General features: G+C 37.4%; 1 protein-coding gene across 6 annotated transcripts in view; it reads right to left on the reverse strand.

The window, feature by feature from the left end:
- LOC103102612 (uncharacterized) overlaps positions 1-16,038 on the reverse strand; it is a 72,243-nt gene that overhangs the window by 43,648 nt on the left and 12,557 nt on the right. For 4 of the 6 annotated variants that reach the window (XM_056800043.1, XM_007504768.3, XM_016426311.2 and 1 more), the window contains 2 exons: positions 1,944-1,989; positions 920-976 (listed from right to left, as the gene is read on the reverse strand). In XM_056800043.1, the coding sequence (XP_056656021.1) occupies positions 920-976; positions 1,944-1,989 (103 nt within the window). The remainder of the gene's footprint in view (positions 1-919; positions 977-1,943; positions 1,990-16,038) is intronic. The other 2 variants (XM_056800044.1, XM_007504767.3) reach the window with 1 other exon arrangement.

Here is a 16,038-nt window from a genome sequence, read left to right on the forward strand (position 1 = left end):
TTTCTTTACCTGGAATCCCCTTCCTCCATCTCTCTGCCAATCCTAATTCCCTAATTTCTTTCAAATCAGGTTCAAAAGGCTCTCCCAAGGAACTGAACTATCTCTACTTATATCATTATTCTTGAGCTCTTCAGTATTCTATTCTACTTGTATACACTATTATTTACTTTATGATATGTTGTTTTCTAAGTGTTCTTGGACCATTTTACAATGCATTTTTTAATTTCTAAAACTAGATGTAATATCATCAAGGGCAGGAACCTTCCTATTCTTCTTGTATCCCTTCTCATCCCTCCCATTCACCAGCCCCCTCAAGACTAGACTTAGTCACAGAATTGTCCCATAATATTATCACATGCCTAGTACTTAATCCAAAAGGAGAATAGATAGTAGTCCAGGGAAGAAAGCAGAAAGGATTAAATAGTTTTGAAATGCAGACAAGGAATGAGTGTATTTTCATGTGCCTAGTATAGAGAGAATCCTGATGATTCAGTGGATAGAGTGCTGGACCTGAAGTCAGAAAGACATTTTCCTGAGTTCAAATTTGATAGCTGTGTGACCCTGGGGAAGCCACTTAACCCTGTTTTCCTTAATTTATTTAACTACAAAATGATCTGAAGAAGGAAATTGTAAACTGTTCCAGTATTTTTACCAAGAAAATCCCAAATGGTGTCACAAAGTGTCAGATACAACTGAGATGACTAAATAAAAGTGCACACAGATGACATTGTGTAATGACATATAATGACAAGTTCTTTAGGTTGAAGGTTTGTCCATATGAAGAAGAGACTCTGATGTGGATGTGTTATATGCTAATTCATCACAAAGAATAACATTTTGGAAAGGTGAACCATATTCTAAAATTGTTTGCAAAAATACATCAATTATCAAATTTCCACTACTTTAGCATGATTCTTACTGGGTTCTGTATAAGTCTGCTCAATCTTGTTTTGCAGAGCAGCCAAATAAGTTGCTACTTTAAAAAAAAAGAAAGAAAGCAATTAATAGGTACTTACTACATATGTGTATGTTTATATAATACATGTATATATTATCTTATTCAAATATATCCAGAATTTAAATTAACCACTGATAAAAGAAAAGGACAAACAATGAGTTGCCAAAAGACAGGCATCCAAAAATGATTCCATGAAGTATAGATTTAAACATTTATCCCCTTAAGATATTAGGTTTGTCTTAAGTATACAATACTGTACTGGTCTCTTACTCTTAAAATGAAAATGGTATAAAAATGCAAAATAGATCACATATTACATAACCATTAACACTAAATCAATCTGTCAGATCAATTTTTAGAACCTATTCTTAACCATTTTGCATACATCACCTTCAAATCTCACAAATTTCCTTTTTCACACATATCTATTTTCACAAAGCTATTCTAAATAGATGTATCCATCTGTACATTCAGAAAGGTTAGGTGTATAATGATCCTTTTAAATGAACAGAAAAGATGACAAGAAAATGGTACAGCCCCAGAAATAGTGGTTTCAATAGGAATATGAATCTTCACACCTTTTTTCCCTTGCTCAAGTTAACTATTTTAAACTAATCATTATTGCTAATCTTCATAACTGATGGAGAGATAACCTGATTACAGACTGTGTTCAGTTTTATAGTGGGTATAGTATTAAATATTAAAATTATTTCAATTCAACATTTATTATGTGCAAAATAATTATTAGAGATAGAATCTATTTCACATTTCTTCAACATTCTACTTATTCAGTTCTCTTGTCAGGAAATCTTAATTTTATTTAATGTGTGCTTAAATAGAAAGAAAAAGATATACATATACACATATATAAATCCAAGCATTAACTAGTTAATAAATCATTCATTGCCAGAATGCTCTCCCATCTAACTTTACATTTCCTTTGTGGGCAGGATTCACATTGTAAAGCAGAGAGAAATGTGATTACCTTGAAGTTCATTTTCTTTGGGGCAAGGCCATGCTGGAATACGAGGCTTTAGTATAAAAAAAATTAATAATTTCTAATTAGACATGCCAAATAATATTAACTAATTCTATATTATATGGAGAAATGGTACATAAAAGATATAAATTTAAATATTGCATATTTTATACTTTAAATTAACATATACTTTAAATTAACAATATAATAATACAAAAATGACATAAAATCTAGTGCTACCTATAATGCTTCAATTTTCTTTTTGAAAAAGTCTTACCTTCTGTCTTGCAGTTGATACAAATATTGGTTTCAAGTCAGAATAGTGGTAAGGGCTAGATAATTAGGTTTGACTTGCCCAGGGTCTCATAGTGTTAGGGGATGGTTAAAAGGAGGGGTTAAACAAGCTATATATATATATATATATATATATATATATATATATATATATATACATATATATATATGTATATATATATATATATAAAATAAAAGTTTATTTAACTAAAAGGAGAAGGGAAGGGAAGGGAATCAGGGACTACCTTACTTCTAACCCCACTACAGATATTAAAACTCTAAACTATCTAAATTATCCTAAACTAACTAATTAAAAGAGTAATTCAAGTTAGAGAGGGATTTGTAGGGGGCAAAGACAACAGGGGCCCAAAGAAATCTCACAACCAAGAATCTTTTGCTCCATACAGCAGTTCCAGATGTCACCAGCACCAGTAGAAATCCACTTTCTCTGTAGCATCAACAGTAGGAACAGGAAGAAATATCAAGACAGCCAAAGAAAAGAAACCACTGGTTTTCTGGGTCCACCCCAGAAATATCAGACAGTTATCCTCTGGTTTATCCTGACAGCAAGGAAAAATCTCCATCCTATGGAATTCACCAACTGTCAGCAACTCCCTCAGTCTCTAGTCCCTGCTCCTGGGAATTCTAAGTAGAATGATGGCCCTGCCTGTCATAGCCCTGTGAGTTCTCTTTGCTTCTTGCTTTGTGCAAATTGCTTCTTGCTTTTTGCAAAGCGAATCCTTTATAACAATAGGTAGGAAATATCTGAGGCCAGATTTGAACCCAGGTCCTTCTGACTCCAGGCCTGGCATTCTTGCCCTGAGCCACTGAGCTGCCCCCTATTGCTTCAATTTTCAGAGTCCATCCATTATCTTAATTGATATTTTCAAAAGTCCAATGATGTAGGCAGGACAGTCATGGTAATCTTTGCTTTGATGGTCAGGAAACTAAGACTCAAAGAGGTTAAATAACCTGCCCAAAATTACCTAGCTCAGTGGCAGAGCCAGTATAAGCCCCAAGACCCAATTGCTCTTTGCTAAGCAAAGGAGGGGGTGGAGTCAGCACGTCTGGCTGGCATAAAAGCTGGTGCTGAAGACAGCCTCTCCTGGCTCTTCTGCCATATTACCATTTCACCTTGAGTAAGTTATAACTTTAAAAACTGATGTGCTTGATTTAGCAAAGTACTCTGGGGTGTTTGGCATTTTTATAAATTATTTGAATAAAACCCTAAGGGTCATTATTATCATATCTGCAGGTGATACAAAGCTAGTGAAATATGTATATTAAATAATGGGTATAAACTATAAATATATTAAAAAATATAACTAAGTAACAGTTTAATTTAGGTTAGGGGAAGGGAATTGGGATGATTTATCTAAAACCCCAAAAACCTATCTAGTAATTTTTTACCTACAAATCTACTTCATACAACTATTAAATTAACCCCTTTAGTTAATATAATATAATATATGTATATGTATATGTATATGTATAATATAAAATTGGGAAGGACTTGAAGGTAGCAGGAACAAGAGTCATAGGAAAGTTTCACTGACAGTTGTCCTCTGGAGTCTTGAGAAGCTCTGTTGGAAAACACTCTCAGCATCAACAGGATTCACAAGTTTAGGCTGGATCACAGGGAAAAGCCACAGGATAGAGGGTATCTAGCTATTTAGGTCCATCCTAGAAAGACTAGTCTCAGACTCAGCTCCTGGCTGCTTAACTGTTTCTCCCTGAACAGAAACTGTCTCTGCCCTCTTCAGCATTCCAGAATCTTTTTTCTGTCCTGCAAGATTTCCTGCTCTGGCTTTGCAGCAAGGAGCTAATCCCTATATCCTTATAACACTAGGACAGGTAGTTAATGCACTGGATTACAGTTGGGCAGGTCCAAAAAAGATTTCAAATGATTAACACAATGGACTGAATTGAATATGACATTTAATATGGATAAATGTAAAGACCTACAATTGGTTTCAGAATTCAACCATGCATGTACACAGAGGAGGTAGAACTGGAAAACAGTTCTCATACCATCTGAAGATTTTGATGTTATATAAGTAAAATAAGACATAATTGGGTGGTATAGTGGAAAGAGTGCTGGGCATCACAATGGATAGTGCACTGAGCTCCACAGTGGATAGAGAGCTGGGTTCAGAGACATTAAGACCTGAGTTCAAATCTAGCCTGAGGTGTTTACTATGTCACCTTGTACAAGTCCCTTAATTTCAGTGTGCTTTGCTTTTCTCACCTTTACAATGGAAATAAGAATAACACATACCTTTCAGGGTTGTTGCAAAGATTAAATGAATTATATTTGTAAAGCACATAGCACAATATCTGGCACACAGAAGGTACTATATACTTATTCTTTTCCCTTTTTCCTCCATCCCATATGAATTAACAGCATGACATGGCAGCCAAAGATGTAAGTTTTATACAAGGCTGTGTTAAGAAGGATATACTATCCAGAATGAGGGTAGTAATAGTTCCGATATACTTTGGTCTAACCACATCTGCATGCTGAATCCAGTTCTGGGTACCATATTTTAGTAAGGAAATCAATGAACCAGAGCACATCTAAAAGAATATGATAGTGCAAGGACCAGTGAATGTAGCATACTAGGATCAGTTGAAGGAAAAGAAGAGAAAGAAATATAACAGTTCTGGCTTCAGAGAGCAGACTGAGGGGGCCAAGGCTAGACTTCAGAAAAACAGGTTGCCATTTGGTATATAGAAAAATTTTCAAATGAGAATTGTCCAAAAGGAGAAGGGGCTGCCTTGGGAGGTAACGGGTTCTCCTCCGTGGAGGTCTTCAAACAGAGGGTAGACAACCAATTAGTTATGTCAAAGAGAAAGTTCTTGGGTTTTCAGTTCAGTGCAAATTGGATTGACCAAAGAATTTCTGAATGCTCTAATAATTCTTAGATTGTGAGATGCTGTTTGGGACTTAGTGAGCTAGGTTATCTCTCCCAGTTCTGTCATTCTCTGTTCTCCAAACTGAGACTCATACCTCAGTAGGATATGCTCCTCCTAACTGATTTCCTGTCATCACATTCCTTCTTTGCCCTTGGCACTAGCCAACTTTGTTTCACTCTCTGTTTTCATAATCTCCCCAACTCCAGCCAAATGGAGGTCTTTTGGTAGGTGATATCATCACAGATTCACAAACTATGAACCCAAAGAATCCATACAGTTCAGTGAGGCCAACCTCCACTATGACTATAGATTACTATAATAGAATAGCTCTATTCTTCTCTCATTTAGGCAACCATAATTGGGAAAGTTGTGCCTCCAAAAGATGTGAAGCTGCTCATGAAACCTCTTCCAGTCCCCAAAGGAAAATCAATCAGTCTATCAGCCTATATGTTTCTGCTCCTCAATTTGAACTTTTTGACTACCAGCTGCTTCTGATTTAAGAGACTTCATGAAAATGGAAATTTATGGAAATATTGTGGCTATGATCATTCATAATTAGAATCCATTTCCTCTTATCAAAAGCATTTGGGGATTCAGAACGATATCAAAATTTTTTTCACCACTTGAATTTCTTCATTCTCAGTCATTTTAGATGTCAAGTGGACTAATCATTTAGTGGCACCCAGGGAAGATCGTGATTTACTCTTCCTATTGCAAGCAGTATAATTTGGGGCTTTTTGCTTTTATGTCACTGTCAGCTACCAACTCCTGCTAGTCTCTAAGTTAATGCCCTAATTCCCAAAGTTATAGAAGGTCTTTAGTACTCCTAGAGATGGAAACTTTACCACCACGCCAGTCCTATGACTTCATCATTAACTCAGTTTCATGGTTCCAGATCCCAAAGGTTTAAGGACATTCTCTAACTTGGCCCAAGAATCTGAAGATCTAGAAGTTCTCAAAGAAGAAACTACAGAAAATTGTTCTGGCCTTTCATTTACCTTCTTTACTGGAACTCAAGTGTTATTAAGAGAAAAAAAGGGAGAAGACTATGCCTCTGTCATGATTACCAGATCCTCAATGTAATAATTATTGGGGGCTATTATTTCTGGCCCTTGATTCCTGTTTAGACTTTCTGACTCTGATTATTATATTTATCAATCTTGGCTTATGGGGAACATACAACTTATTCATTAATAGCATAATGAATGATGTAATAATACTTTTAAGACTGGGCATGAGCTCTTTGAACATGTGGTGATATGTTTAGGTCATCTAATGCCTTCATGGTGTTTTAGAAGTTCACAAATTGAATCTTTTAGGATTTACTTGAACATGGAGTGGTGTTCTGGACAACACATTTGGATAGTTGAAATTGTCCTCGGGTGCCTGCCACTATTTTTGAGGTCCTGTGGCAACATCACCTTTGCCAAACTTGAATAGTACCAGTTTAGGAGAGAGCATACAGTGTTTCTGAGGGTATGTTATTGGTCACCAAGAAACAAAGATGTATTCACACAAGATAGAGGCTTTGCTACAATAGAAGACCACTAAGGGTAGAATATATGTCATGATTCCTGGGTTTTGCATCTCCATTTTTTTTTGCCTTAATAATACCTCTCTTTAACCTAACCCAAGCACCAAAATTGTTCTATAATCTCTGAATTTTAATGAAAGGGTAAGCTGAGGCAGACTTATCTAAAGAAAGTTATATTTTATTAATGGTGTCACCAAACATTAATAAAATAGATCTCTTGACCCATTAAATAGCCAAAAGACCCAGATTTGAGAGTGTAATACATTTCAGAAAACAAATCACATCATTGGTCATGAGAATGGTAATATCATGAATTTAAGAAATTATGGTTAATTACATTAAGGAAGAGACATATAGTTCATTTGGGCATCAGACCCATTTTTTTTGTGAATATATAGGATCTAGCTGCATCTTGAGGTCATGGATACCAGAGAGTAGCACTAGACAAAATGGCTCCTGGCCATAAGGGAAAGCCAACTGAAATTTAATAGAATGAAGGCTTAAGATGGATCAAAGTCAACTTAAACTGGTGCCCAAGGATGGCACAAAAATATCATTCAGTTCCTCAGAATCTGAAGTTGTATGAAGTAACAAACCTCCCTTACTAGCAATCCTGATTTATAGACGTTGCCAAGATAATAGTTCCCATGCTCTGAGTTTCTCTTTGGTTATCTGTGTTTATGGGAAAGCTATAATTCATACATCCAGCCACTTTGGGGCTTCTGAACTACTTTGCCCAGATACAAAGAGAATGACTGTGCCTGTTAAATGGAACACAGAATATTATTTCAGAATAGAATCACTTACAGAGTGGAATAAAACAAAATGCAGAATAGAATAACAATTGAATATAAAATACCAAATCAAAATACTCCTTTTGGTTCATCATAAGCCGGTTATATCCCTGAAACAAGTTCAGAGACAAAAGGCTATAACCTAAGGAGTTACAGGACAAAATTTATAATTTTTAAATTCATAATTGTGAATAGAATCAATAAAAGATACAGGATCAACCTTAATCTTCTCAGTTCCATTGAAAACCTGTGGCACAGCCTACCTTTTAAATAACCCAAACAGAATTTTACAACTTCCTCTATCTTAGTTTGCCAAAATTCCCATCACAATATGTTCTTTATCTTGGAGACTGATGTATTTGATATCAATTTGGGAGCAAATTATTTTCCCGTCAACATGACTAACTGTCTACTTCTTCCAAATATTATCATCAACAGAAATAAACTAACACCTGGGAAAAGGATATCTTTAGTCAAGACTTTATTCAAGATTAAAAAACAATAGGACAACTGGAATCCCATACAAACTTCTCCCAAATAAATTCTATAAAATAAGTATAATTCTCCTAGTAATAACTCACAGGGTTCTGATGAGGCTCAAATGAGATACAGTATATTTAACAGTGGCCATCCCAAGTAGCCTATGTGGGGGATAGACCTGTGTCCTGTGGTTCTTTTAATAAAAAGGATGTACAATAAGATGGTTCTGAATGGTCCCCAGGTCATTCACTCTCCTCTAACTTTCAGAGAATCAAACAGATTGGCAGGATGAGCCTCTGACTCAAGAGAGGCTACTTGTGCACTCACAACATTTTCTCTCTCTTTTGACAATATGTTTTGGTATTTACAGTTCTCTTTTGGACTCTCAATGGAGGAAGAGTCATTCTCTACTTCCATTCTCCCTGGAAACTAGGGTGATTGCTCTTACATAGAAACAGAAGCATATGGAGGGAGGGGGGAATCAAGATGGTGGCTTAGAAGCAGCAGAAGTTCAGACCTCTGAAAACCCTTCCTTACTGATCACAAACTGACTGCTCTTAGGAGACTGAAAATCAAACCTAACAACAAGACAGAGCCAAGTAACCCTCCTACTGGACTCAATCCAAAAGGTATACCCCTTCCCCAAGCTAGAATCCAAGAACACTCTTGTTTAAGAGGAAGGCAGAAGGAAGGTCCCAGGACCTGTCCACCCCCCCCCCCCCAGAGCACTAAGCCTCCAGTGGCAGCAGGAACCTCTGGGCGGGCAAAGGCACTGGTCTGGAGGGTGTACCTTGTGGGCAGGGCTATTCCAGGCTCAGAGCATTGAAACAGATGGTGGGGAAGGAGCAGGAGAGGGAGCACAGAGATGGCAGCCTGAACAGAACTATGAAGACCCTCCATATTACTCTAGCCTTCCAGGAGGTTTTGGCCTCAGGGCACATCCAGCCTAACCCAGCTGAACTTAATCCCATCTAAAGCCTCCAGAGGATGGGGAAGCTCAAACTCCAACACTCCTCCCCCACAGGTCAAAGAGGGGAGATTGACAGAAACCCCCAAAACCAAAAAAAAATGAGAGGAGTAAGAGCACAGAAAAATATGGGGAGCAAAGAAGGGATAAATATGAGCAAACAACAGAAAAAGAAGAAAGAAATTACAATAGACAGCTTCTATACACGTAACAAGCAAAGACCGAATGAAACAGAGGGGGAGGGATCAGCAAAGGAAAAATCAGAAATCACAGTGAATTGGATATAGGCTTTGCAAGAACTCAAAATGCAATTCAAAACTCAATTAAGAAAGCCTGAAGACAATTGGGAAAAGAACTTAAAAACTAAGATAAGTCATCTGGAAACAGAAAATAGTGTCTTGAAAGCCAAAATCAACCAGCTGGAAAATGAGGCAAAGGAGATGAAAGATGAGGCAAAGAGGATGAAAGATGACCCCCAAAGAAAATCATACCAGAAGGAGAAGGATGACCAAAAAGACAGGGATGAAATCCAGTCTTTAAGAACCAGAATACAACAACTAGAATTAAGTGACTTCAAAAGGCAGCAGGACATTATAAAACAAAACCAAAAGAAAGAAAAAATTGAGGAAAATATGAAACATCTCATTCACAAAACAGAAGATTTAGAAAATCGTTCAAGGAGAGACAATTTAAGAATCATTGGTCTACCAGAAGAACATGACAAAAGAAAAAGCCTGGACATAATACTACAGGAAATTATTCAAGAAAACTGCCCCAATATTCTAGAACAAGAGGGAAAAGTGGAGATGAAAGAATCCACAGATCACCTCCTGTACTTAATCCCCAACTGACAACACACAGGAATGTTATAGCCAAATTCAAGAACTGTTAGACCAAAGAAAAAAATATTACAAGCTGCCAAGAAAAAGTCATTCAGATACCATGGAACCACAGTGAGGATAATGAAGGATCTGGCTTCATCTACACTGAAGGACTGAAAGGCATGGAATATGATATTCCAGAAAGCAAGGGAACTAGGTTTCCAACCAAGAATCAACTATCCAGCAAAACTGATTATTCTTACAGGAGAAAGTATGATCATTCAACAAAATAGAAGAATGCCAAGAATTCGTAAAGACCAGACCTGAACAGAAAATTTGATGTCCAAGCACAGAACTCAAGAGAACCATCAAAAGGTAATTTAAAAAGAGGGGAAAAATTTTTTTAAGAGACTCAATAAGTTAAAATGATATGTATCCCTATAAGAAAAGAGGTCATTGGAAATTCTTAAAAACTGTTGTTATCAGTACGGGTAAACATGGCTGCAATCTAGATGTGACTCGCTTCCCCTCCCTGACACCGGACAAAATAGACTACCTCAAAAGAGCATAAAAATCACCTTTGGAAGAATGGAGGAACTCCCCAGTACCCCACAGAAACAAAGGTACATGGGGTTTGAACATTTTCACACTATAAGGAGGAGGAAAAGTTTGCACAAAAACTTGAACTGAGCCGCCCCTCCCCCCCCAAACCAGAGTAAGCTATCAGAGCATTCACTGGGACAGCGAGTGAGTGAGGAGCTTCTCTGTCTGGGGGGGGGGGAGGGCGCACCAGGGTCCTTGGGATCTAAAGACTGCAAGGAAACAACCTCTCAGGGTGGTTTCATGGGAAAATCCTGCGCTGAGCAAAGGGGCGGCCACTCTGAGAGGCTGCGCTGAGCAAAGGGGAGGCGGCGCTGAGAGGCTATGCTGAGCAAAGGGGTGTTGAGAGGCTGCGCTGAGCAAAGGGGCGCTGAGAGGCTGTGCTGAGCAAAGGGGCGACCGTGCTGAGAGGCTGTGCTGAGCAAAGGGGCGGCTGCGCTGAGAGGCTGAGCTGAACAAAGGGGCACTGAGAGGCTGGGCTGAGCAAAGGGGTGATGAGCTGAGAGGCTGCACTGAGCAAAGGGGTGACCACGCTGAGAGGCTGAACTGAGCAAAGGGGTGTCCACCCTGAGAGGCTGCACTGAGCAAAGGGACAGCAGCACTGAACAAAGGGGCGCTGAGAGGCTGTGCTGAGCAAAGGGGCAGCCACGCTGAGAGGCTGTGCTGAGCAAAGGGGCTGCCATGCTGACCACAGGGGCCCACGCTCTAAGAAACCTCAGAGGCTGGGAAGAACTAGTCTGAGGCAACCTAAATTCACAGAAAACCCGCCCACATCACCCAGACCCCGGACCAAAAAAAGAAAGTGGAATAAAACCACCAAAGGGATGGCTCACATGTCCCAAAACCAAGCCTCCAAGAAGAAAGGGGGGGGGACTATTGAAAACTTTTATGGAGGGAGTACCCAAGGAAAAGAAGAGAATGAGGATGAAATACAAACAAAATCAGGACATGCCTCCCAAAATGGAAAATATCCACAAGCTCTGGAAGGTCTCAAACTGGATCTTACCCAAAAGATGGAAACCTTTTGGGAAAAAAATGGGAGAAAGAGATCAGCAGTCTGATAGACAAGACTTCACAATTGGAGAAGGAGCTGGAAGCATCTAATAGAAGGGCAGACAAAGCTGAAAAGCAAAACCAGTCCCTAATGACCAGAATTAAGCAAATGGAAGAAAGTGAGATGACAAAACAGCAAGAATCAATAAAGCAAAGCCAAAAAATTAATGAATTAGAAGAAAACATGAAATATCTCACTGAAAAGGTCACAGACTTGGAAAACAGAGGAAGAAGAGACAACCTCAGAATTATTGGTCTCCCCGAAAAACCAGAGATAAACAAAAACCTCTATGCTATTCTACAGGAGATTATAGAAGAAAATTGCCCACATGGTCTGGAGCAAGGGGGCAAAATAGAAATAGAAAGGGTTCATAGAACACCCTCTATATTAAATCCCCAAAAGACAACCCCCAGGAATGTAATCGCCAAATTAAAGAGCTTCCAAGAAAAGGAGAAAATCCTACAAGAAGCTAAGAAGAGGAGCTTCAGATATAGGGGGGCTCCCATAAGGATCACACAGGACTTAGTGGTTAACACACTAAGAGACCACAACGCATGGAACACAATATTTAGAAAGGCAAGAGAGCTGGGTCTCCAACCAAAAATCAACAACTACCCAGCAAAACTGACTATATAATTCGAGGGGAAAGTATGGGCATTCAACAAAATAGAAGATTTCCAAGCATTTGCTAAGAAAAGACCAGAACTTAGTGGAAAATTTGACATTCAATCACAGAAAGCAAGAGAAACATGAAAAGGTAAATATGAAAGAAAGGGGAAAGGAGATAAATCTTATCTTTTTCTTTAAATCAAACTCTTGTCTATAAGGATTACATTTATATCAAATTATATATATTAATATGTGGGGAAAATGTATTGTTTAACTCTCAAAAATTGTATGCATCATAAGAGTAGTTAGAAGAATCATGCATAGGGAAAGATTGGGGCATCAAGAAGATTTGCTGAAAGGGGGGGCAAAGAAAGAAAAAGGGGGGTCGTCAATAATACTAACATTTACTTCAAGAAATAGGGGGCGGGGACTAAATAGAATAATCTTCCCCATACAAAGATACACATGGGAAGGGGAGGGGAAGAACTCTCATATGAGAAGGAGAGGAAGAGAGCGTGAAGTGGTATTACTTAAACCTTACTCTCAGCGAAATTAAATCTGAGAGGAAAGAATATCTAGATCCAGTGGGATCCTGAATTCTATCTTATCCAACAGGGTAAGAAAGAAAGGAAAATCAAGGAGGGGGGGAGTATAAAAGGGGAGGGAAGGGGAGGAGGGAGGCGAAGGGAGCATAAAAATGGAGGGGCTAGAAAGGGAAGCATATCAAGGGAGGGGACTAGGGGGACTGACCTAAAGTAAATCACTGGGTCAAAAGGATATAGCTAAAGAAGAAAGGTCAGAACTAGGGGAAGTTATCAAAATGCCAGGGAATCCACAATTGAAATCATAACTTTGAATGTAAATGGGATAAACTCACCCATAAAACGTAGACAAATAGAAGATTGGATTAGAACCCAAAACCCTACCATTTGTTGTCTTCAAGAAACACATATGAGGCGGGTTGATACAAGGTTAGAATTAAAGGATGGAGTAAAACCTTTTGGACCTCAACTGATAGAAAGAAGGCAGGAGTTGCAATCATGATATCGGACAAAACCAAAGCAAAAATAGACTTGATCAAAAGGGATAAGGAAGGTAAATATATTCTGTTAAAAGTGAGTATAGAAAATGAGGAAATGTCACTAATCAACATGTATGCACCAAATGGTATAACATCCAAATTTTTAATGGAGAAACTAGGATAATTGAAGGAGGAAATAGACAGTAAAACCATATTAGTGGGAGACTTAAGCCAACCACTATCAAATTTAGATAAATCAAACCAAAAAATAAATAAGAAAGAGGTAAAAGAGGTGAATGAAATCTTAGAAAAATTAGAGTTAATAGACATATGGAGAAAAATAAATAGGGACAAAAAGGAATACACCTTCTTATCAGCACCACATGGCACATTCACAAAAATGTCACAGAAACATGGCACTCAAATGCAGAAAAGCAGAAATAATAAATGCAACCTTTTTAGATCATAAAGCAGTAAAAATATTGATCGGAAAGGGTACATGGAGAGCCAAATAAAAAATTAATTGGAAATTAAATAATATTATACTCCAAAATCGGTTAGTTAGAGAAGAAATCATAGAAACAATTAATAATTTCATTGAGGAAAATGACAATGGTGAGACATCCTTTCAAACCTTATGGGATGCAGCCAAGGCAGTACTTAGAGGAAAATGCATATCCCTGAGTGCATATATTAACAAACTAGGAAGGGCAGAGATCAATGAATTGGAAATGCAAATCAAAAAACTTGAGAATGAACAAATTAAAAACCCCGAGAAGAAAACCAAACTAGAGATCCTAAAAATTAAGGGAGAAATTAATAAAATCGAAAGTGATAAAACTATTGAGCTAATAAAAAAGACTAGAAGCTGGTACTTTGAAAAAAACAGACAAAATAGAGAAAGTACTGGTCAATCTAATTAAAAAAAGGAAATAAGAAAGGCAAATTAACAGCATCAAGGATGAAAAGGGGGACCTCACCTCCAATGAAGAGGAAATTAAGGCAATCATTAAAAATTACTTTGCCCATATATGGCAATAAATATACCAACCTAGGTGATATGGATGAATATCTACAAAAATATAAATTGCCTAGACTAACAGAAGAAGAAATAGATTTCTTAAATAGTCCCATATCAGAAACAGAAATCCAACAGGCCATCAAAGAACTTCCTAAGAAAAAATCCCCAGGGCCTGATGGATCCACAAATGAATTCTATCAAACATTCAAAGAACAACTAACCCCAATACTATACAAACTCTTCGACATAATAAACAAAGAGGGAGTTCTACCAAATTCCTTTTATGACACAAACATGGTACTAATTCCAAAACCAGGCAGGCCAAAAACAGAGAAAGAAAATTATAGACCAATCTCCCTAATGAATATAGATGCAAAAATCTTAAATAGGATACTAGCAAAAAGACTCCAGCAAGTGATCAGAAGAGTCATTCACCATGATCAAGTAGGATTTATACCAGGGATGCAGGGCTGGTTCAATATTAGGAAAACCATCCACATAATTGACCACATCAACAAGCAAATCAACAAAGATCACATGATTATTTCAATAGACGCAGAAAAAGCCTTTAATAAAATACAACACACATTCCTATTAAAAACACTAGAAAGCATAGGAATAGAAGGGTCGTTCCTAAAAATAATAAATAGTATATATCTAAAACCATTCCCATTAAGATCAGGAGTGAAACAAGGATGCCCATTATCACCTCTACTATTTGACATTGTACTAGAAACACTAGCAGTAGCAATTAGAGAAGAAAAAGAAATTGAAGGCATTAAAATAGGCAATGAGGAGACCAAGTAATCACTCTTTGCGGATGACATGATGGTCTACTTAAAGAATCCTAGAGATTCAACCAAAAAGCTAATCGAAATAATCAACAACTTTAGCAAAGTTGCAGGATACAAAATAAACCCACATAAGTCATCAGCATTTCTATATATTTCCAACACAGCTCAGCAGCAAGAACTAGAAAGAAAAATCCCATTCAATATTACCTTAGACAAAATAAAATACTTAGGAATCTATTTCCCGAGACAAACACGGGAACTTTATGAACACAACTACAAAACACTCTCCACACAACTAAAACTAGACTTAAACAATTGGACAAACATTAACGGCTCATGGGTAGGATGAGTAAATATAACAAAAATTACCATCCTACCCAAACTCATCTATCTATTTAGTGCCATACCCATGGAACTTCCAAAAAATTTTTTTACTGATCTAGAAAAAACCATAATAAAGTTCATTTGGAAGAACAAAGGATCAAGGATATCCAGGGAAATAGTGAAAAAAAAATACAAAGGAAGGGGGCCTTGCAGTCCCAGATCTCAGACTATATAATAAAATAGCAGTCATCAAAACAATTTGGTACTGGCTAAGAGACAGAAAGGAGGATCAGTGGAATAGACTCGAGGTAAGTGACCTCAGCAAGGCAGTATATGACAAACCCATAGATCCCAACTTTTGGGACAAAAATCCATTATTTCATAAAAACTGCTGGGAAAATTAGAGGACAGTGTGGGAAAGATTAGGTTTAGATCAACAGCTCACACCCTACACCAAGATAAATTCAAAATGTGTGAATGACTTGAACATAAAGAAGGAAACTATAAGAAAATTAGGCAAACACAGAATAGTATACATGTCAGACCTTTGGGAAGGGAGAGGCTTTAAAACCAAGCAAGACTTAGAAAGAGTCACAAAATGCAAAATAAATAATCTGGAATACATCAAATTAAAAAGTTTTTGTACAAACAAAACCAATGTAACTAAAATCAGAAGGGAAGCAACAAATTGGGAAACAATCTTCATAAAAACCTCTGACAAAGGTTTAATTACTCAAATTTACAAAGAGCTACATCAATTGTACAAAAAAATCTAACCATTCTCCAATTGATAAATGGGCAAGGGACATGAACAGGCAGTTCTCAGCCAAAGAAATCAAAACTATTAATAAGGACATGAGAAAGTGCTCTAT

The sequence above is a fragment of the Monodelphis domestica genome, chromosome 5, assembly GCF_027887165.1.
Source record: "Monodelphis domestica isolate mMonDom1 chromosome 5, mMonDom1.pri, whole genome shotgun sequence".
Lineage (NCBI taxonomy): Eukaryota > Metazoa > Chordata > Mammalia > Didelphimorphia > Didelphidae > Monodelphis > Monodelphis domestica.